Source organism: Gavialis gangeticus, unplaced genomic scaffold (assembly GCF_001723915.1).
Source record: "Gavialis gangeticus isolate Ggan-Ray unplaced genomic scaffold, GavGan_comp1, whole genome shotgun sequence".
In the NCBI taxonomy this organism is placed as follows: Eukaryota; Metazoa; Chordata; order Crocodylia; family Gavialidae; genus Gavialis; species Gavialis gangeticus.
The window spans coordinates 6,155,050-6,178,451 of NW_017728996.1; the positions used below are offsets into that span (position 1 = coordinate 6,155,050).

At 47.3% G+C, this 23,402-nt stretch overlaps 1 protein-coding gene across 3 annotated transcripts in view; it reads left to right on the plus strand.

Annotated features, from left to right (window-relative positions):
- The window catches only part of MEGF11 (multiple EGF like domains 11), a 386,245-nt gene that overhangs the window by 325,439 nt on the left and 37,404 nt on the right, over window positions 1-23,402 (plus strand). For 2 of the 3 annotated variants that reach the window (XM_019503960.1, XM_019503961.1), the window contains exons 17-20: window positions 2,071-2,199; window positions 2,871-2,999; window positions 7,619-7,747; window positions 7,877-8,110. In XM_019503960.1, the coding sequence (XP_019359505.1) occupies window positions 2,071-2,199; window positions 2,871-2,999; window positions 7,619-7,747; window positions 7,877-8,110 (621 nt within the window). Of the gene's footprint in view, window positions 1-2,070; window positions 2,200-2,870; window positions 3,000-7,618; window positions 7,748-7,876; window positions 8,111-14,871; window positions 14,991-23,402 lie in introns of all 3 variants that reach the window. The other variant, XM_019503962.1, reaches the window with a different exon arrangement.

Consider the following 23,402-nt stretch of genomic DNA (forward strand, 5'->3'; position numbering starts at 1 on the left):
GATGACAAGGTCGAACGGTCATAAAGTACTGCAAGACCGTTTCAGGCTGGACATAAGAAAGAATTTCTTTACTGTCCGAGCCCCCAAGGTCTGGAACAGCCTGCCATCGGAGGTGGTTCAAGCACCTACGTTGAACACCTTCAAGAGTAAATTGAATGCTTATCTTGCTGGGCTCCTATGACCCCAGCTGACTTCCTGCCCTTTGGGCGGGGGGCTGGACTTGATCTTCCGAGGTCCCTTCCAGCCCTAATGTCTATGAAATCTATGAAAGTCCATGGGGCCAGATGGGATGCACCTGAGGGTGCTGGTGGAGTTGGCTGATGTGATTGCAGAGCTATTGGCCATCATCTTTGAAAACTCGTGGCTATCAGAAGAGGTCCCAGATGATTGGAAAAGGGCAAACATAGTGCCCATACTTAAGAAAGGAAAAAGGAGAATTGAGGGAACTACAGACCAATCAGCCTCACCTCAGTCCCTCGAAAAATCATGGAGCAGATCCTTAAGGAATCCATTTGTAAGCACTTGGAGGAGAAGGAGGTGATTAGGAGCAGTTGGCATGGATTCACCAGGGGCAAGTCAGGCCTGACCAACCTGATTGCCTTCTGTGGTGAGGGGACGGGCTCTGTGGATGCAGGGAGACCAGGGGATGTGGGGTACCTGGATTTTAGCAAGGCTTTTGATACAGTGTCTCACACCATTCTGGCAGGCAAGCTAAGGAAGTACAGGCTGGATGAATGAATTGTAAAGTGGATAGAAAACTCACTGGAGCATTGGGCTCAGAGGAGAGTAATCAATATCTCGATGTTTAGTTGGCAGCCAGTATCAAGTGGAGTGCCCCAGGGTCAGTCCTGGGGCCGGTTTTGTTCAATGTCTTCATCTACGATGTGGAAGGTGGCATAGAGCGCACCTGCAGCAAGTTTGCAGATGACACCATCCTGGGGGGAGTAATAGATACTCTGGAGGGTAGGGATGGGATTCAGAGTGACCTAGACAAATTGGAGGATTGGGCCAAAAGAAATCCGATGAGGACAGGGCCAAGTGCAAAGTCCTGCACTTAGGATGGAACAATCCCATGCACACGTACAGGCTGGGGGCTGAGTGGCTGGGCAGCAGCTCTGCAGAAAAGGACCTGGGGGTGACAGTGGACAATAAACTGAATAAGAGCCAGAAGTGTGCCCTTGTTACCAAGAAAGCTAATGGCATCCTGGGCTGCACTGGTAGGAGCATTCCCAGCAGATGGAGGGCAGTGATTCTTCCCCTCTACTCAACACTGGTGAGACCACACCTGGAGTCCTGTGTCGAGGTTTGTGTCCCCCTCACTACAGAACGGACATGGACAAATTGGAGAGAGTCCAGATGAGGGCAACAAAAATAGTGATGGGGCTGGGCGACATGACTGGTGAGGAAAGGCTGAGGGAACTGGGCTGATTTAGTCTGGAGAAGAGAAGACCAAGGGGGGATTGAATAGCAGTCTTCAACAGCCTGCAGGGGGGTGCAAAAGAGGATGGATCTGGACTGTTCTCAGTGGTGGCAGACAGAACAAAGAGCAACAGTTTCAAGTTGCAGCAAGGGAAGTGTAGGTTAGATATGAGGAAGAATTTTGTCACAAGGAGGGTAGTAAACACTGGAACAAGTTACCCAGAGAGGTGGTGGACTCTCCATCTTCGGAGGTTTTCAAAACCTGGATAGACAAAGCTTTGGCTGGGATGATGTAGGTGGGGCTGGTCCTGCTTTGAGCAGGGGGCTGGACTAGATGTCACCTCCTGAGGTCCCTTCCAGCCTCATTTTCTATGTTTCTGTGATTTAATGCTGTCTGGGTTACTACATAGACAGCCCACCTATGAGTCAAAGACCCAATCCTGTAGAGTAATTTTCATGGGTGAAGTATAACGCACTTCAGTGGTGACAGGGGGACTCTCTACACAGGTATGGAGTCCCCCTGACAGTACAAATGATTGCAGGACCCTGTATAAGAGCTGGCAAGCACTGCCATTGTCACTGCTTAACAAACTTAATTAACAAGCTTCTGTTTGGTCAGGGTGTTGATTGTGATCTCTCTTTGTTTTGTAGCATGTCCTGTTGGGTTTTGGGGTCCAGATTGCTTTCACACATGCAGCTGCCACAATGGAGCAATGTGCAGTCCTCATGATGGAGAATGTAGATGTACTCATGGTTGGACTGGGCTCTACTGTACTCAGCGTAAGCCGTTTAGAAACTTTGTTCTACAGTGGGTGAATCTGTCAAAGTGTGTGCTGCTACCTTGTGTGTGTTCATGGTATTGCAGCCTGGGTAGAGAATCACTTTATGGGGAAATCAGTCCTGAAGATACTGGAGGCGTTTACTGAAGGGGAACCAACCATGTAGGGTTTTTTATTCCTTTTCATATTTGTACAAGTTGTACATAAACCTCTACACCTCGGCATCAAGGGCTTGGTCTAGAAAAAGCACAGGAGGTTTCTTTTCCTTCTGAGACCACATTTTGTAGCCTTGTGCAGGGCCCTACAAAAAAGAACGCAGAACTGTAGAATACACTCGGGCAGACCCTTTTTTCCCCAATAATTCATTGCCCTGCCACCTTTAAGACAGCTTTTTTCTGTAACCATAATCTCTGGCTCCTTGAAAGTACAGCTTATATAGGCAGGTCAAGTGTTTCCTTTCAGACAATTAAGACGTCATTTAGAAAGATGTGAAAAAAGCTTCTTCAAGGAAGTTGTAGAATCTTTTCTGCATTTTGATCATCAAATAAAAAATGAATGTACAGAGGCTGAGGGCACGTATAACTTGAAGTCTTCTGTGTCTTGTATTTTTAATACTGCTGCAATAAGGTTCCAGTGTATCTCCTTGCCTTTCCTTGTTCTGATTTGTGACAGGTTGTCCAGCAGCCTTTTATGGAAAAAACTGTGCCAGTGTCTGCCAGTGTCAGAATGGAGCGGACTGTGACCACATCACTGGGCAGTGCACTTGCAGAACTGGCTTTACGGGCAAACAGTGTGAGCAAAGTAAGTAGCAGCATTTCTCCATTTACCTTTTTTCTTCTGTTTCCTTGGCAATTCCTGGTGGAAACAGACATCTGCTGCTAACAGTTCAGCTTCAAGGAGGTGTCCTAGAATGGATGTAGTCTGTAAACATCTTTGAAGCTGGCAGTGATTCAGGCTGATCGCTCATCTTCTCTTCAACGTGTGCTGTTGTGTGTCTGGTCTAAAGGGATGGGACCCATGTTTGCCACCCAGGTAGACATTCATACTAAATGCACCATCATGAGTGAAGACTCCATCAATACCAGTGCAGACTGAAGTGTGTTCCCAGTGAGAGGATGCTCAGAAATTACAACAGGTGCTGCACTTGAACCAATCAGACATTTCAGCCTAACCTGAGCGAGTTCCTTTACTGGACCATTCAGTGTAAAGGTGGGAACAGCGGCATGGAAAAAGGGTGTGTTGGAGAAGGGCTGGCAGAATCATGCCCAGGAAGCAGCTATGGGCATTACCTTACAACCATGTCTTATATGTTTGCAGCTTTGCAGCCAGCTAGACATGGTTTTCACCTGAGTCCCCAGAGCAGAATGCCACACACCTGTTAACACAGATGAAACTGGTGGGGCAGATTGTCAAAGGCCCAAGCAGCAGCTGCATCTGTGTTTGAATAGGCAAATTGGCTGGTCAGGCAGGCCATCAGGAAGCTACGTGTACAGACGTGGGGTGCTGTGTGCACTGGTTGTGCTTGGTATTTCCTGACCTTTTGGGCACATGCAGCATGCTGCAGTTCATAGCTCCCAATTTCCAAGGCACATCAGGATGTCAGGACAAAGTCCCATTGATAAACCTTGGTCAGAAGCTTTCTACACTGTTGCTGGGTCTTGCTAATGCCCTCAGGGCTTCACTCCCCTGGGCACCGAAATCACATTAAAATGACTTAAATGGAAAACCATTTCCTCCTGTTTCTTATCTCCCTGCCTGACCTCCCAAGGGATTCCTGGAACTCACAGCCCCTTCCCATTGAAACATTTCACCCACCAGGCTTAGGACCACAGAACTGTGGCAGAGACTTCAAGGGGAATCTCATCCGCAGTCCTGCCTACAGCCAGTCTGCACTGCCTCAGGAAGTGCAAGGAGTTTTTTGAAAGGCAAAAATAGTGCAGCACCAGCCTCACATGGGCAGTTGGTGGGAACTGGGCCCCTTGTGCCTTTCTAGGCTTTTGAAGGTCTTCCCTACCTCCTCAGCTACCAGTGCTGCCATTGGGGTCGGGATGTACCTTATAGATTAGTTTAATCAGAGATGCACAAGCTTTCGTGAGCAACAGCTAGCTCACCTAGCATCTGATGAAATAAGCACTTGCTCACAAAAGCTTATGCATCTCTGGTTCAGTTAGTCTACAAGGTGTATCGCTACCCTGCCTTCTGCCTGACTTCAGACTAATGGGGCTACCTACCTCTGCCGTTATGGTGTGTTCTTTTTTCACCGCTAGGGGCAACCTCATACCACATCAGTACTGCCCAGAGGTGGGGGCCTCAGCCCAGCCATGAGCTCAGTCCCTTGAGGTTCCCCTCAGACTTGCAGAATTGATACGGTATCACCAGGCAGAGCCTTTAAGGGCCAGAACCACAGACACAGCCTTCAGAAAGAGGTGATGTGTGACCTGCAGCACCCCACAAGTAGCCCTTGGTGGAGACGTAGCTCAGAGGCCCGCCCTACTTCCAAGAGCTAGTCATTAGCTCCCAATGCATATTTTACCGCACAGTTACTGCGGCCAAGAACACGGTGCAGAGAACAGAGCTAGCGCTCTGCTCATTCTCTGCCCACTTGCTCCAGGGAGGGAGCAAGGAGTCTACAAGCCTGGCCACAAGGCCTGAGCTGCCCACAGAAGGGGCGTAGGGGACCTTTGCTCCTTAGTCCGGGTCAGGACCTCACCTGCAGTGATGTGCTCCTGCTGTTTCTGCTGTGCAGTAGGTGTGACCCTGTGCAAAGTGTCAGGCTTTTCACTGCAAATGGATCAGCAGGCAAGAGCTTAGCATCAGCGAAGGGCGTGGGGGCACGGCATTTGGGGAAAGATATGTATTTAACTGGCATTGTGAGGGAGTGTTTAACAACAGACTCCAATTACCTCACAAGGAGACTGGCAGACGTTATTGTGAGTGTTGTCAGTCACCTGCTGGCGTCTTTAACACCCTGTGCTAAACAGCTTCTTGGAGCAGCAAAGAATAGGCCGGTGGAAACTGGAAGGGTTGGAGCTGAATAATTACCTTCTTGTCTAATATGGTAAATCAGGAGAGAATTCCCTCACATTTATTTGAATTCCAGCTCACCTTCTCGTGACATTGGCCCCTGTGGTTTTCTCTGCTTGCACCCAGGTGAAGCCATAATATGTCATAATATGCTCAGATTGGGAGTCCGCTCCATCTCAAACTCCTCAGTATGTCTGAGCCCTCTTCAGCCTTTTGGATGTCTGCATGAGATGCAGGACCCCACACTCATAATGCACAGACAGGGACTGGTCCTGGCTGTGTGTCCATGGGCCCGGCTTGTGTGCTCAGTTCCGGACTCTGCATGTCATACAGTCATAGTAACTGTATACAAATGACTGATTCGTGTGTTAGCTGTCCATTTGTACACACACTTACGGCAACTGCCCACGTAATAGGAAATTTTCTCCTGGAATAGACTAACAGGCTGTTAGCCCAGTGTCTTTTCCCCAGTACGACCTAGTACCAGGTTTTGCACAGGAAGGTATAGGAAGCATTTAGGATGTCTATATATGTGCTCCGGGTGTGGGGGAGGGAAGGACATTTTAATTACAGTGGCTTCTGGACAGCTGCTCTAATTCAAATGCCACAGCATCACATATATTCAGCATCCTGCATTTCAAAATGGCCATGGGGGTGCTTAACGAGTTTCAGTTAAAGCACCCTCACCACCATTTTGAAACATGGGAGGCTGGGTACACACAATGCTGCAGCACAGTGGAACGTTCTAGTTAGACTCAGTTAATTAGAACATGTCGAAGCACGGGCATAGGCACCCGTAGAGAATAACCTGCTTTCACATTAGCGTTTCACCTGTCCATGTCAAGTAGAGCACGGTTGGCCAACCTGTGGCATGCACAGCCTGTGTGTGGCACGTGGCAAATCAAGAAGGGGACAGGCAGGACATAGCAGATAGGGCAGGGAGCCCAGGGCAAGGTGCTAAAGAGCAGCAGATTGGACAGGGGAAGGGGATCGGAGTGGCACTTGGGGGGGGTGAAGCCAATTTTTGGCGTGCCTGCCAGAAAGATTGGCCCCCTAAATCATTAGAGCATGTATATGCCCTTAAACCTAAGGGTTCTCGTCCCCTTCCAAAGCCCTCTTGTTAGATAACTCTGCTATACATCGTTATGACTCTGGGGCTCTCCTTTATCCATGCAGAGGTCTAAATCTCTGAATCCTGCTTGGGCCAGCCATCAAAGCTGTGTGTGAAGGTGAAGCACACAAATGCTAATACTCTTCTAGTGATGAAATGCTGAAAACTGAGGCCACAAATGTCCCATGTTTTAAACTGACTGCAGGTTAATATAAGCATGAGTGCTAATTAGCACCATTTTATTATTTCTCATTGAGGCAATGGCATGCATAATGAGAAAGAGAGACAGTTTTATAACTTACTGAAAGTATTGCAAATCATTGTACAGATGCTGGTTAAAATTAGTTACTTAATATGAACACTTGACTACTGGAAGTTACTTATTGAAGGTTGGCATTGGGTGGGTATTACCATGCTATGCAAGCCCTCTGTAATAAAATACAGGAAGTCGCATCTTCAAACCAGCAACATTTATTATGAAGAAACGTAGCAAGTGAGTCTGCATTCAATAAAGCGCCTTCCCTATAGAAAGTAGTAAGAGATGCCAGAACTTGTTTATGGCTTTTCTTTCAATTTGTTATTGAATGTTGCCCGAAGAAGCATAATAAGCTGCCTACAGATTTATTGTAATAGGCCATCATGGTAATTGTATGAATAAATTTTTCAGTTGGACATTCAATCATTTCGTCTGTGATAGAAATACAGGAAGCCTGATATTGTATAAGCCAAGCAAACCAAGCCATTCAGATGCTCAATTTTGTAATTCCATCTACATTATTATGCTCATCTTTTGGTATTAGTGAGGATAATTATAAATACATGTCCTCTCTGTTTAGTAAAAATCCATTGGGTTCCTCTAAACGTACACTAAAAATTACATTTGCAACCCGTATGGAAAGGTTCCTCAGAATTAATGAAGAGTGATAACCTCTCTCTAGAACATACAAAACATCTTCTGAAAGTCTGTGGAATGGACCTCATTCTCTGTTAAATCCTATAGCCTATTATGATAATTGCCTGGGAGCATTTTTAATTCCTGTAGAACCAGATTGGTTTCATCCATATAAAGTCCTATAAGACTTTTCCAGAAGGGACATTAAAACCCAAAGAGCACACCCACAATTAATACAAGTACGTTTTAATATGTTCAGGTGAACATTCTGGATAAAGTCCTGCCCCTGCTGAAGTCAAGGAGAATGTTGCCATTGACTTTAGCAGAACAAGGATTTCATCTTCTCTTGATAAGTTGTAAGTAGTTCTCCAACCCTTTGGTTTGCCTTTGCAGAGTGCCCTCCTGGAACGTTTGGCTATGGTTGCAAACAGCTGTGTGAATGTATGAACAATGCAACGTGTGATCACGTCACAGGAACCTGCTACTGCAGCCCAGGCTTCAAAGGGATCAGGTGTGATCAAGGTACGGGGAAATTCTGTGTGCTTTAGGGTTTTTTTTCCCCCTTTAAAATGATGTTCTTGCTGAAAAGAAATCTTTGAAAGATGAATCGTGCCATTCAATTTACAGTGTGTTATGAATTACTTTTAACAGCGGCTCTTATGATGGAAGAATTAAATCCCTATACTAAAATTAGCCCTGCTCTTGGATCAGAGAGGCATTCAGTGGGAGCAATCATTGGAATTATTATTCTCCTTCTAATTATTATGGTCTTGCTGGCACTGTTTGTGTGGTATCGACGGAAACAGAAGGAGAAGGGGCATGACATGCCAAGTGTATCTTACACTCCAGCCATGAGGATGACTAATACAGATTACTCACTTTCTGGTAAGGGTCTTTTTATGTTAATCGAATGTGCATTCACATTACTGCATGTAGGGAAAAGAATGAGCTTCTGTTATGTATAATGTGCAACATTTAGCCACAGAAAAAAATTACACCTACATTCTTCCCCCAAATGTGGTGGTCTTCATCCGGGGTTGGGAAAGCAAACCTAACACAAAGCTGATATAACCTGCCCTGTGCATGGGAGATCAAGCACCATATACTGCCAGATGGCTTTGGGATCTGTGCTGTGTTTATTGCATGAGGCCCAGTCCTTGCATTGAAGCCAATAAAAGTTTTCCCTACGTAGGGACAGTAGGATCAGGTTTTTACAGTCGGGGAACATCAAGGAGTGTGGTGATCCATGGATTGTACCCGGCAGTTGTGTCTTCTGTTGCAGATAGCTCCCTCCCATTAGGAGTTGCCTTTGTCCCCTCAGGAGCCATCCTCCAAAACCACTATAGATAAGGCCAGATAACCAACACAGTGTCTTCTGATGTTATCAAGTGGGGTTTAATAGCAGGTGGTCCCACTCGCTTGTGTCCATCTTCTTCTCCTGTAACTGGGGGCCACTCTTCTTGATGGCTTGTCTAGGCATTAGTGACTTTTCACCCTCTCCCTTCTTCCCTAACTAATGAAGGGTAGGATAGTAGGTGGTTTTCTTTCTTTTCTTTGCTGGGTTGTGCCCACCAATGCTAGCCTTCTAGTTTGGGTTTGTTCTGCTTTCCCGTAAATGAATAACAGGCTGGTACTTCGGGTCCTAGGGTGAACAGAGGCTCCCAGACCTGGTAGAGACTCATCTAGTGTGCATTTTCAACAATTCTGCATTGCCTCCCTGTCCTATCTATAGTCAGAAGGTGCTTGGATCCCAGGAGGTTGTTGCTGTGTCTGAGTGATGACCTGGTTCCCTGAGTAAGCCAGGGCCTTATAGGGGGAGGTGGGAAGGATTAGAGAAGGTGATGTAATTCCTTGGGAATAATTGGCTGCCATTTCTTGACCATTCCTGAAACAGGATATGTGTTGGAGGAAATCTGTCCCTGCAGAAGAGAGAGCACGAGCTCATCAGCCTCTGTTACTTCTTGGGTTTCTTCAGGGTCTGGGTCCTGTGATGGCCCCAGGACCTTGGTCCATCTGCTGTGGACATGCTTGCCTGTGGTGGCCTACCCCATTTCAGCTATCTATGCCTTCATCAGCTCAGCCTAAACTCTTGCTTGTTCCACCTAGTAGTTACAGGAAATCCACCTTAGATCCCCTCTCTAACTGGCTTTAAGTCATGGCAGAGACCACTGTAGCACATAGGTGCAAGGGTGGGTCTCATAGGACATGGTGTAAAGTCCACACTAGGAAGCTGTGCTCCAGGCAGAGACAAACATTCTGAATGCCCCAGCCATTCATCGAGTTCAGGTTGGCCAGCCACCAACTTCTGTACAAGGCTTTCTCAATTTAATTTATCTGCATTGATTTACAATGAAGGTGTGTGGTACCCACTGTCTGGGAGAGGCACAATTTGCAAATTGGAAAATAAAGAGAGGAATATTGCTGAGGTTCTGTATTGCTGAATAGATGAGCTGCCCATCCGGCCAGGAGAGTATGGACCATACCAGCTGGCTGGCTTTTTGATTTACTGCTCATGGAGAGCTTCCCAGTTCACCTGATGGCATCCCCATCTGACATTCTTCATCCAGGCAAAATGCCTGCTAGTGTTGGGGGTTTGATGCGTTCTCATCCTTAAACAGAACTAGTCTCCTCACTGGCCACATAGGTAAATTCATAAAACTAAAGATTACAGTAGCCCAGGTTTAGCCAGGGAAACCTTCCTTCCCTGAGCTGGTGACTCCGTTTATGCCACATCCAGGGTTGCCAACTGTCTATAAATGTATGGACCGTTCATCAAAAATAAGGTTAAAAATGCCAGTCCGTGAAGTCCATGAAAAATGGAGCCACCGTTTAAAAAAAAACTAAGCAGCTAGGAGCTTGATTAAAGCTCTATTATCAGAAAGAAGCTGGAGGCCAGCAATGAAGGGCAGACAGAGCAGAGCAGCCCCAACTGGTATCTGAGCAGGAGTACATCCTACACAGAGCTCTTGTGAAAGCTTTGTAGTTCACAGGAGTTTCCATAGCTTCCTTCTCCATCACCAGCCATGTGCTGCTGCTGCTGTGTCCCATATGGTAGTAACACTTGTTGCCTCATAGGTAGACAGATACTAGTCCTTCTTTTGGGATCCATACTTGGAGGGGGTGGCAGGACTAGTGAGGGGATGGGCTGGTGGGGAGCAGCATGGTGTGGAGTGCTGTCTGGGGCATCAGGATGTGGGGATGAGTAGGAAGCCCTGAGGTGGGGGCAGCAGGGTATAAAGACACTGCCCAAGCAGGCTTGCCAACCCAAGAAAAAAAATAAATCATATCAATCTGCAAGCTTTAATTAATCTGCAAACTTTTTACTGACACCGAACATTTTTACTGTGGTTGGTGTTAAACCCCTAAATTTGTCCAGGGTCTGGCAGAAGGTTTACATTTGCATTATGTAAAACATATATCAGTAAAAAAGTTTGGTTGTCAGTAAAAAGTGCAGATTGTTAGTAAAAAAAAACCCAAACAAACGGTCTTTGGTTGGCAACCCTAGCCATATCCTTCCTCTGAACTGCAGACTTCCAGCTGAGATCACATTGTACCCCAAGAAGCCTGGTCACCTCCAGGTGTCAGCCTAGCTGTCAAGCTGCTGCAGGTGCAGAAGAAGCAATTTCCAGGGTGTTGACTAACTATCTTCTGCGTGCAGAAGTGACTTCTGTGTCTGGTGCAAAGGCAGGAAGTTAAATCCTTTCAGTGCCCGGTTCAGGATGGATTAGACAAAGGCTGAAATGCCCTCTTCTTGGCTTTTTGAGCAGTGCTGATTAGGGTCGGGTATAATTGTCTGAGCTTCCCTAGAGGAACACTGAATAATTTGATTACTCCAGACCCATCTCACATCTAATCCTCTGGTGGAAAGCTGAGACCATTTTCCAGATCTTTTTCCTCAGGTCAGTTCTCCTGACAATAGAATTTGGATTGCTCAGGAACCTGGAGTGGAGCTAGAGCAGCCATCACTTTTTACAGCAGTCACCAAAACAGAGCTTTTCCCTTGCCCACAGGGGCTGGTCAAAAGATATACTGTGCTGTCAGAAGTAGCAGAAAAGGACCAGCAAAGGACAAGCCACTCTGTCTTTAGATCAGAAAGCCAGGAGACAGAGCCCACACAGCTTCTTCAGCAGGGAATTGGGGAAGAGAGGCTGAGACAGGAGCACAGTTGGGAAATAACAGCTGGCAGTCTGGCTAGATGACTACGAGTGTGTGTGTGTGTGTGTGTGTGTGTGTGTGTGTACATGTGAATGCACATGCTGTAGTGGACCATGAGAGAGAACTCCAGTGCTGCCTACAGGTCACTTAGACTTCAGACTGACATTGGAGTTTGGCTTGTGGACTGATGCCAGAATATTATATGAACATTTCTACCCAGTTCCAGGAGCTACTGGGGTTCTCTAAATTCACTTTCAGACACATGGAGCAGCCTTTTAACTAGCTGTAGCTGTTCTGCCACTGGCCAGGGAGGACAGAGCTTCATCACCTATGGACTCCAGTGTGCATTTTGCCTGAATAAGGACAGCACAGAGTCCCATGAGGTTAAGGGATGTGCAGGGCCTTGTGAATATTTTCATCCCAGGGGCGAATTCCACACTAAGACTCCTTGGGAAAGCAGAGCACTTCACGGACACTAGAAGTGATGTGGCTCCCACCATGAAGAGCTCACTGTCGAATTAGGACAGTGATGGACACGACCGGCTCCAAGCCAGCTCTGCCAGGTGGGCTCTGTAGCCATATAGACTCCACCTGCTCTGCAGAGCCTGTGGCCAGGGGTAGTAGAGCCCATCACGGGATTGTGACAAGGAAGGAGGTAGAAAACAACATGCAGCTGTATTGTTTGGGCAGGTTTGTATTTAAGGTGTTTGTTTCCTTACCGGTCTCCTCCTGTTGTGACTTGACCCCAGGCCCCACTGCCATTTCCTCATTTTGAATTCACTATCCAGATCCCACCAGGTGACAGGTGTGTGCAAATCCTTCTGGCTTCACTGTTACCTCCTGATCCCTGACTCCTATTCAGGGTCCAACTGAAGGCAGTGGGAATTTGACTTTGCAATGGGCTGAGCAGTCGGGCCATCATCCAGCCTTAGTGGACCTCCTCATCCACTGACAGGTCCACATGTCATTGCTTCACAGTTCTGAGGCAGGAGGGTTCTGCACTTGCAGAACTGAGCCCTGAGGTTCAAGTGTGGCCCTACCACAGCAGACTCATCCTAGCTTATTACATTGCTTGTTTCCTTGCCCCTTATGGTATCATTAAATATAAATCCCTTACTTACAGCTGAGAGTAGAGTACAAGTCTAGTTGTAAAGAGATTGTTTTTGAACCGAGGTGGTAGTGCTCCTGCACTGGAGTTTTTAAGCGCTTGTGAGCCCTTCATGGCTAAATGGAAGTGGATGGTGCTATCAGGGTAAATCATCCTGAGTCAAACAAAATTGCATGGAAGTAATCCTGGGTGCATGAGGCTGCATGCAAGAAAGGATTACAAGGTTGTTGGCAATTCAGATTTGTGTACAAGTCAGATTCAATCATTCAGGAAACAGGGCAGCGTGGTCCCTTTTTCTTCCAGCTGCTTTTCACGGCTCGTTCTTCTCCAGATGTGAGCGAGGACATTACAGATGATGCAGAGTTCGACTCGGAGATTAGCAGTCACCTCCCAGCCAGGAGGTTACGGGTTTGATTTTCTGTATTCAGCTAGGATCCCGCACAACACTGACAGATACTTGAGTGATGCTGTAGGTCCGTGGTTCCCCAACCCATGACTCATGGGCAGCATGTTGCCTGCAGGTCCCTCTGGCATTGCTTGATGCCACAGAAAATGAAAGAGTTTGAACTAAGATTGAAAGGGAGCAAAGCGCAGTGCTGCCTTCTAGCTTAGTGGTGTAGCTTAGGGGCCAGTGAAGTTGGGTACCACTGCCCTACAGCATACCACTGCTCTGCATGGGATGAACCCAGTCTGGTCTGGTGAGGTTGAAACTGAAGCTCCCTTGTCTTTAGGAGCACGGAGGACCTGAGCTAGTCTAGCGAACATTTATTCTCCCTCTAAAGCAGGTCCGAGGCTGTGAGCAAGCTACTGCATTTCTGATGAGCCCATAATGGTTGTTCAATTGGGGTTCTGGTCTCAGGTCTCATTTACGGTCACAGAGTGGTGGCTGTTGCCTGTTATTCTATTGTTAGTGTCACATAATTATAGTTATAAGAGATGGTGAAGTCCTGGCAGGCCATCCCGTCTCTGTGGCCCCAGCACTGTGCAGAATTGCCTGTGCTGAATGTTTACTCCATATCCGTGAAAGTCTGGAGGGATTTATCCTGCCCCTCACACTATGGCACCTGACCACCCAAACACAAGTTTGGTCCCCGGGATGCTATGGGACGCAGCCAAGCCCCAGCTGAAAGAGTTAGGTATAAAGACCTGTAAGCCAGCTGTGTTAGATGTGACCAGAATACAGAGCACTGGCCTCGATCTTTCCAGGCCCTGGATCCCAATACTCTGATGTTAGCACAAAATTTGCTGACGTACCTGGAGCTAAAAGCTGAAGTTGGAGTTCCCACACTGTAGAGCCAGCCTCTTGAAGTCAAACTGCTGGCTGCCAAGCGAGTCTTGCCAAAAGGGCCCTCGTAACCCAGGGTGGAGCATGAAGCAGTCGCTCAGCCTGTCTGGTCATAGGGGTGTTTGCAAGGGCGGCTTCTTCACGCTGCGTCCTACAGGCTCACCTGTACCCTGGCCCAGCTGGGGGGAGCCAGTTATTGAAACGGGACGCTCCAGTCTGTTTAACTGAACCAAGATCTCCACAAGATGTCAGCAGAGCAAAGTACACGAGCAGCAGTAACGCTAATCCCTGGCTTGTATGCAAGGCCTGACTTGGGTAAATGCGCTGGTTCATTTTTTAACAGTTTGTCTTTGCTGCTGCTATTCAAAGGCAAATTTAAACAATTTCTTGTCAAACCTAAACAAAAAAAGAGTCAGGATTGGTGCTGCTAACTAAAATGGCAGTGTAGAATAAATGCTTTCCCTGGTACATTATTTGGGACAATAAGTGTATTCATAGCTAACAAAAGCAGTATGTAGCAGGGCCTTTTACTTACCAGTACAACTATCACTGTTTGCATTTCAGTGGTACAGCATTTCCTTTCTTATGTCTTTGATCAGATGGCGGTAGTAGATGTGCTAACCGCATTGGCACAAATACTTATGGGACCTAATGTTACTTGCACTTCCTGTATTAAAAAGTTATAATTAAAGCTTTCTTAAATATATGATTATTTTCATGAAGTGACCATTAGCTGGTTTTCATCTGTAGGAGGAATATGTGAGATTTACCACTCTCTGGGGTTTGCATTTTTTCCACTAAATATAATGCAATTTGATAACCAGCAAATACTTTTATTTTTAATGAGCATCTTCCAGATGATGAAACTCAATGCTGTTTTACTTTTATAACTGATTTGCAGTGGTTCTTGTCATAATAGTAACAGTAAAAAACTCCACGCTGGGCTCAGGCAATCCAAGATAGTTTAACTGCTCTGGAGTTATATGCAGTGTAACAAAATGCTTATCAGTTTTTCTGGAATCTGATCTCTTAAGGTATTTTACCCAAAGTACCGTTATGGCTTCCAGAGTCTTTTGTGATGACTTGTTTTCTTCCCAGATGTATCTCAAGGTAGCGGCAGTGTACACTGTTTTTCCAATCCAAGCTACCATACTCTGTCATGTGGTGTGACTTCACGCTTCTTTACCAATAATCTGGATGGGAACAGCTCCAGTAAGGTAGATATGATCACACCCCACTCTAGCAATGTTCTTATCAGTTCAAGAAAATGTACCAAAGTAATGTCTGTCAGCTCCTGGTTTCTGCCAGCCTCATCTTAAAACTCTGGCAATGGAGAACTCTAATATGTTAGCCTAAATTATGGAAAAAATGGTTTGCTCTCCTATACAGACTATACATGTATCTGCATAGCTTTTATGCTGGATACTTGGAGTTTCAACCCAACAACTCTGGGACAGTTGGCTCCAGTTTCTCCAAATTATGTTCCTCTTTTGGAAAACACTAGCAACCCCTCTCTAGAGAGATAGATCATGTAACTCCTATTCATTCTGTGCAGTATCTTGTTCAATGCTTGTTCCTATTGACTTCAATGGGACTATTCAGAGAGTACTACTCCGTGTAAGTACGGGCTTCACAGCCTTTGGCATGTGATGGAGAGACCATTCAATAATGAGAATAACTCTTCATGTGGGGCTATAACAAGCACTGTACTTTTTTAGCAGAACATCATAAATTGATTTCTTGGGGGGGTATCTGCTTAAAAAATGATGCTCCCCTGCCATCCATGTCATTTCAGTCCAAATGTAGCTTTTCTAACCAGAAAGTCACCAGGGCATTTAAGAACAAAAAAGATCTTTATACTATCTGAAAGGATTGGGTGGGGGTTCCTTGCATCCTCCTTTTAACAAAATTACTGATATTAAGAAAGTTTAATTGAAATGTAATATGAAGGTTCGCTCCAGAGATTTGTCAAAGAAGAATTAAGGCAGATGTGGAAAGCTGGGAACTGGCTTATCAGTGGATTTAGTTCAGTATCCTATCCCACACCAGTGGTTCCCCTTCATTGTGCACTTTTCCTTCCCAAATGGAGAGAGCAAGTGCTGGGGATTGTCAACCATGGCAGGGATCCTACTCTCCTAATCCTTCCATGGTCACTGATGTGGTTTCAGAAGAGGCCAAAGCAGGTGCTGAGCTCAGCAACCTGAATAGCCCAGAGAAGGCATTCAGTCCAGCCTGGAATCTATATCCTTCCCTGACTATCCACCTTCTTCCAGCCAGTTGAAAAGTTGCCCTTTGGGTTTAAAATGGTAAAACAATGGGTTTTTTTATTATTTTGAGTACACTTAGATAGATATCCTGACTATCCTTCTAGGTTTCCCATGCTCTTACTTATTCATAAGAATGCTGTCCAGCAGGGGTGTCAAATATTTGACCAGTGGGCTGGATCTAGCCCTACAAACTGTGTCACGTGGCCCATGGGGAGCCTGGATCGACTGGGATTTTGGCAGTGGAGTAAGCAGCAGGGGAATTAACGCAGCAGCTCAGGCAGCTGCAGGTGTTTCAGCCCGACTACCACTAGCCCTGCTGCCAGAGGTGGGTCTGGCTCCAGCCTGCAAGGCACCCTGCAGTCCCAATCTGACCTCTGGGACCTGTTGACTTTGACACTTCTGCTCTACTGCATGGTCTGGCCCAGGACAACTTCTAGCATTTGGCTTCTCTCTGTGCTTCTCCAGCCCAGTAAGACAGAAGAGCAGATAAATCCCTAACAGCCGCAACAGCAAGTTTCATCTCCCAGTGCATTGCCCGGTGCTGCCTCCACTGCACAAGCTGGCTCGGTGGCCGTGTTCATTCACAGGCCAGCCAGGGTCAGGAGGAACCAGGGCCAGGGGAAGAGGAGGAGAAAATGGCAGGGGAGTTCTCTGCAGTGCTGAGACTGACTAAACCACAGGCCACTGGATTTATAGCCATCCCCAGGGTGCAGGAGACAGCAGGCAGCAAGGCCCAGCACTCTTGTTTCCTAACTGGGGAGGCACAGAAGGAGCCCAGGGGAGTCAATGCAAACCACATTGGAGAGCCCCTGCCAGATTTAGGATTATGCTACTTAAGATACAGCTTAGGGCTTCACAATATGAGGGGCCTCTAAAAAAGAAAAAAAGCCCTGGGCATTGTCATTCTAATATGACAAAAATATACATACAGACCGCTCTACAGTTATTATTCATATTGAGTTCATCAATGCGTGCAGAAATAACAAGAATTCATCTTAAACTTTCCTGAAAATCTGATTTTGTGGATTATTTCTATCGTCTGGGGCCTCTTCAACTGGACGTAGCTTCGGGCCTCAGCATGTCATCGTGTGGCATTGCTCCAGGTGGTCTCTGCTTCCCCCCCCGCTGTCATTTCCCCTCCCTTTCAGCATTTTCATTGCATCCCTTCTCATGCACCTCTCCCCATCTCCATCCCTCCACTTGCTCTAAGCCAGCTCCTCTCCGCTCACAGTTGCCTGCTCTGTGTAGCCAGCAGCTCCTGCAGAAAGTCACTTTGTCACATTCATGTCAGGACGCAGTGGAGGGGAAGGTGCCGCCTAGGGTGGCTGGTGCAGTCACTGCAGGCAGCGAGGAACATTCGTTAGGGAAATAGGGTTGTTGGGGATGGCTCGACACAGAGGCAAAGTAAATAGCCACTAGTAAGTTCTGTCTGATAGGAGAGTCGCACATGGGATGGCAGGACTCCAGCATGAGGAAAACCTCATGTGAGGAAATACGGTGGGTCTCCATCCTTTTCAGACACTTGAACCAGGAGAGGAGGCATCTTATGTTCGGGTGACTCCTTCTGTCAGGGCCTTGACAGCTGCCTGCTGGGGCCTAAAGACTGTAAGTCCAGTCCGGGAGCTCAAAGCTTGAGGTCAATAAGAGAAATGATAGAAAAGTAGGACTCATGAGGTTACTTAGTCCAGTCCTCTGGTCAAGGTAGGATCATCCCTGACGAAACCATCCCAGCCACGTGTCCACCTAACCAGCTCTTGAACATTTTCAAGGGTGGGGATTCCACGGCTTCTTGAGGCAGCCTCTTCCCGTGATTGACCACCTCCTCATTCAAATATTCCTCCTAATCTCCAACCTCAATTTCCCCTGCTTCAGCTTGAGGCCGTTGCTCCTAGTCCTGTCCCCTTCAGCCACAGAGAGAAGCCCATCTCCATCCTCTCTGTAATCGCCCTTTGGGTATTTCAAGACCATTATCAAATCCCCCCTCAGTCATCTCTCCTCCAGCCTAAATAACCCTGGTTCTTTCAGCCTTTCCTCAGAAGTTCTGCCTCCCAGGCCTGTAATCATGCTTGTTGCTCTCTGCTGTTCCCTCTTCTTTCCATACAAGGGAGGCTCTGTTGCATCCCTGGGTGAAATCCTGGCCCAGATGAAATCGGTGGGAATCGGTGGGAATTTGAACATCGATTTTGGTGGGGACAGAATGTCTCCCCCTTTCTTGACTTGTTCCTTATGGCTTGGGCAGATGACCTGTTTGTACCTGTGTGACCAGCCATTGTAGTGTCTGATGTGGCGTAACCCGGGGAAAAGCGGGAGTAAAACGGCAGCTGTGTGAGTTACGTGCATGAGGTTCCAGCTGTCACCTTCCATCCCGGGACAGCCCTTTGCCCAGTGCAGACAGGCTAGTACCCGCCCTGCCACCTCGTGGCAAGACTTTGTAACAGTGCCTACTGTGAACAGTGTCCTGGTATAGCTACTTGTCTGTCCACTCTGGATCCCAGTGCAAGATGCATCATGGGCAAAACTGATGTAGATCATACTGTTGTAAATGTGTGGTCCCTCCAGGGCCTTAGACTGGTATCCTCCACTTAGGGATTGCCTTTATCTAGTATCTTGTGCAGCAGCATGCACATTGCTATGTACCACCTGAAATTTTCCAGTGTAAGGGAATGACGTTCAGCATGTAACTCCGTATCTCCATTGTGTAGCTCAGTCCTTTAGCCGCTGACATAAGAGGACGAGCACACAGGTTCCCAAAGGTGCTGAGAGCCCGTAGCCCCGACTGAGTTTCATGGAGGCATTCCCGAAAGGACTCTGTGTGGCTACATGCTGCAGAGCCAGCCCCATCTCTCATCAGCCGGGCATGGAGCAAAAACATTTCACTGTGTTTTCACTAGTCTTAGGGTCATTTGTCAGAAAAATAGATTTCAGATGTGTGACAGCAGGGCTGATCAGAGAGAACATTCCCACCTCGTTCTCTCTGAACGATTAACCCTTCTCCCCCCACCCCTCCCACGTACCGGTGGAGAAGAGCAGCACAGTGCCGGAGCCCTAGTGATGCCTGCTACAGATATTGTAAAAATCAATTGCTGTTAGGGGTCCTGTCCTGAATCTTGAAAGCCTGAAGATCTGCAGCCATTAAAGTGGGTTCTAAATTCCACCGAAAGCTTTACACACAATGAGAAATGTCACTGGAAATAAGCTGGCTGGCTCACACCCAGCTCATAAAAAGGAATTTGACCACAAAAAAATTCATGAAAGTAGCTTTGACTTCAGCTTACCAAAGAAAGGGATGGAGACTGCAAATACAGAATAGCTGTCCCGTGTTCAGCTGGCCTCCGAGACGTAGGCTAGAATCCGATTGTCATCCCCATGAAGTCCATGGCAAAACTCTCATTGACTTCTGCGGCACAACTGCAAGACCAGTGAAGTACCTAACTCCTTCAGGCTTCTTTGAAAATTCAAGGCTTGCCAAACTGGCCAGGACATCACTGTGATCTGTCCAGGTGTCTCTTGAAGGAGGCATATATAGTGACATTTTTGTGCAGGCAGTGCTCTCATGGAGATTTTGCCAAGTGTGGAGTCTGTAGCTTTCACTCATAGCTGTTCAATTTATGGTATATGATTTTTCAGCGGCAAAATTCTCTATGAAAGAAAAAAAAGCCAGAAGCAATTTCTCCACAGTAAAGATTAAAAGAATCCTCCATCTTGGAGAGTGTTAACAAATTAAAGCAGCACAAAGCGACAGCTGGAATCACACAGTCATAATTATTGCTTTCTAAAAACTCAGAAATGGCTCAAAATCATTTCATTAAAAGAAGAAATCAGCTCTGGCCCTGAGCGTTTCTTACCAAGTCTTTAGGCTGGTGAGCTGTTGTCATAATCCTGGAACTATAAAGCTGTTAATGGAAACTCTTAAGACCTTAAGAGATGTAACCTAAAAGGTGCAGCTGAAATGAAAAATGGCATTTGTGCTACTAATTCAGACTCCTATGGATGAGGATTGGGCCATCAGCCCAGCTGGTGTAAACTAACCATGGAGTCCATGGAGCTGCGCCGACTTACATCCTCCGCCCATGGCCAAAGATGTGCGTTTCCTCGCGGTGTGAATACGTTACAGTGCTGCCTACTTCTCGTGGATTCGGTGCTGCCTGGCTGTGTCTGCCTTGACCACACTGTCTCTGGGTAGCATGTGATCACTGCCACCAATGCTGACTTTCCTTGATGGCAGATGGCAAGGTAGAGAGGTGCACCTTATAGACTAACTGAATCACAGCTGCATATGCTTTCATGAGCCAGTGCTCACCTCACTGGAGGCTATGAAAAGACATGCAGAGAGAGTTAGGAGGAAATGCTGAGTTAAACCTAGGAGTGGCTCCTGTCTCTTCTGCTACAGCAATCCAAACGTAGCCCAGCACAAGAAGCAGGGTAGAGTCCCCGGCCTCTGTGCACAGTGAGTTGAACTGAAGATGCCCCAGGCAATCAGTCAGCTCTGCCTCTGCTTCTGGTCTATCCCTGGGGAATGCAGGAATTAGGCGAGAGGCGGTTATGGAGCTAACTAATGAGCTGATAACACCCTGTTTTTACTGACAGAGGTAGGGGGAGAGAGTTGAAGACCTAGGAATAAAGCACCAGAAACAGCAGTTCTGTGCCCCTGGTGCCAGCCCGAGATAGAGTCCCAGACCTTAGCCCAGAGGGGACCCTTGAGATGGTGTAGCCTCACCTCCTGCACCCCAGGCCAGAGGACTAGTGCACCTCTTGCAGGCAGATTAGCAGCACTAGAGATGCTCCCTCAGAGCTGCCGCTGCAGCCCTGCTCCAGTGTGCGTCTACACATAGCAGGTGTCATTCGCACGCCTGGCCTCCGGCCCCTCATTACTGTGTGTGAACCACAGCATGGTGACCCAGGCACCCAGCTGCACACAATCCCCACTCTGCACACGCAGCTACAGGCTTGCATGTGCAGTGTGTGCTCCCATGAGCGGTTTCTGGGAAGCAGTCAGAGACCTAGAGACTATCCGTTTGCTAGCAGAGGCCTGACTCTTGCCTGTGTCAGGGTGTCACAGAAACAATGCCTCTTTTGGGGGGCACGGGGAGCTCTGCCTCGGGACTCCACAGGAAGAAGCCTTATCCCTCCTCAGAGAGGAGCCCCTGACGTCAGCCCTCGTGTGGCTACACAAGGGGAAGTCTCTGGCTTTGAGACCCCAGCTCATCTCAGCCTCTGGCTTCCCTGGTGTTTTGTAACACCCCACCTCCTATTCTGGTCAGCTCCCAGGAAGGGGGGTGTTTTCTTCTTTAAGGAGAAGGGGTATCTGTTTATAAAACCATTTACAAGAATAATTCACAGCAAAGCCTGCTCTCACTGAGTCCTGCTTCCCCTTCCTCCCCACCGCAAAGTGTTCCCAACAAGACCCGCAGGCTTGATCTCAGCCCACTTAGCTGCTTTCATCCCAATGTGCAGTATGTTGGACACAGAATGTGCTCTGGTTTTTCTGGCTCATGGTGCAGGGGACAGGTCTTGGGGCTTCCCCCTTCATTTTGAGACTCTTTGTATTGTCCCTTGAGCCACACTGTTCTCACACACGTGGCTGGATTTGCCCTGTCACACCCAAGCCAGGGCTGTGCCCAATCTTATGCATGCTCTGCCCACCTGCTTCAAGGCAGCCAGGAGACAGGCACCCTGCACACTGGGGCCCAGGTCCCGGAAGCTAGAAGCCTGAACACACAGTGGTCTTGCTGCCCGCAGGGGCAAACTCATGTATTTTTGTCGTATTACTACACTGTCTGTCACCACCCCACACTGCTAGACAGCTTGTCACACAGGCATTGCCAGTGAGGATGCAGCCAGTGGTTCTCTTTGTAGCTATACATTGCTGATACAGTTACAGAGAGAGCTTCTGCAGATAGCGTGATGGTAGAGAGAAGGGACCAGCTGCCTCTCATGCCTTCGAGATGTGCCCAAACTGACCCTGGGGCCCATGGGGCCCCCCCGGCTTTTGCCTCTGTGCAGTCCTTGGCCTCTTGGAGCCCAAAGATTCCCTGAGGCTTGAACCTGCAGTGAAGCTGGCCTCCCTCCATGGAATAAGCCCATTGCCCTGCTTCCCTGCTCCGGCCATGCACTCAGCTGCTATTGCCTTTAGCAGCTTGTCCAACGGCATCACTATGTCTCCTTGGGGCACCATGTATTCTACAGGCACCCTATCACAACTCTCACTACTCCAAACAGCTCAAGACTTCCTTATTCCCATGTCCTTGTTTTAAATGTATCGTATGCACAGTCCCAGCCACAACCCAGGATGTGTTACTGGGATAAACCTAAGTCTCACCTGTAAAATCTCAGGTGCACATTACAAGAGGAGAGGGCCCATACTGAGCTGTTTGTAATGCTAGTAACTTTGCCCAACCACCAAGGATCTTCCTGGCCCTGCGTCCTGTTCCTAGCTTGTAACTCAGCCCTGATTTGCCCGAAGTTTCATGAGTCCTTCACCCTCTTTAAGATGCCCCATTAGATCAGATGGCTTTGCATGTCTTAGCACAGAGACAGCAGTTTTCAGATAGGATTCGCACCCAAGCTACACAAGATTCAAACCCAGAACAGCTCAAAATTCTGACATTTTGAATGTATGGGCTTGAAACCCAGTGGCAGGTTGAACAAACTTCATCATCGCTGACCTGATACACTCAAGGCATTAAAAACATGAGTGTGGGACTGCATGAAGTTTGGTCTGACAATAGTGAATATCAAATCGTCTGGCTAAAGTGCCACTTGATGTTCATTACCTGAGTGTAACGTGTTAGCCTTAAGCACGCTGTGCACTGTTCCTGCTGATACTACATGGAGGATTGCATCTGCTTTTATTCTAAGACTGAAATACAAGTGGACGTTGCATTCAGTACCTGCACCTGGAAATTCCCCATAGCATTTTCCCTTCTAACTCTGGTAAATGGCAGAAGCACAGGGGTTGTCACATACTGTAGCATGGGAAATGCCAACGTTTGCAAGACAGTGACCACAGTAACTCAAGCAGATCAGGAACCGGGTTTGCCATCCTGCGAGAGCATTCAAAATGGCATCGCTTTTTCCTAGCCCAAGGACCTGTCCCAAGTTGGGATGAAAAGTCAACTTCTTGAAAATTTTGGTGAGCCAAAAACTGGGAGGAAATATTAGATCATTTCAACAACAGCCTTTTGTTTTGATCATTTTGAAACATTTTGTTTCCATTTCAACCTTTAATTTTTGCCCTTGATGTTAGAAATTCACAGAGCAGTTCAAACAGGGCAGTAACTTTGAAATGAGAAAATACTGAAAATTCCAGAGCTTCCTGTCTGCAGAAAAAGCTCTGAGTAGGGAGAGTCATTCAAATCAACA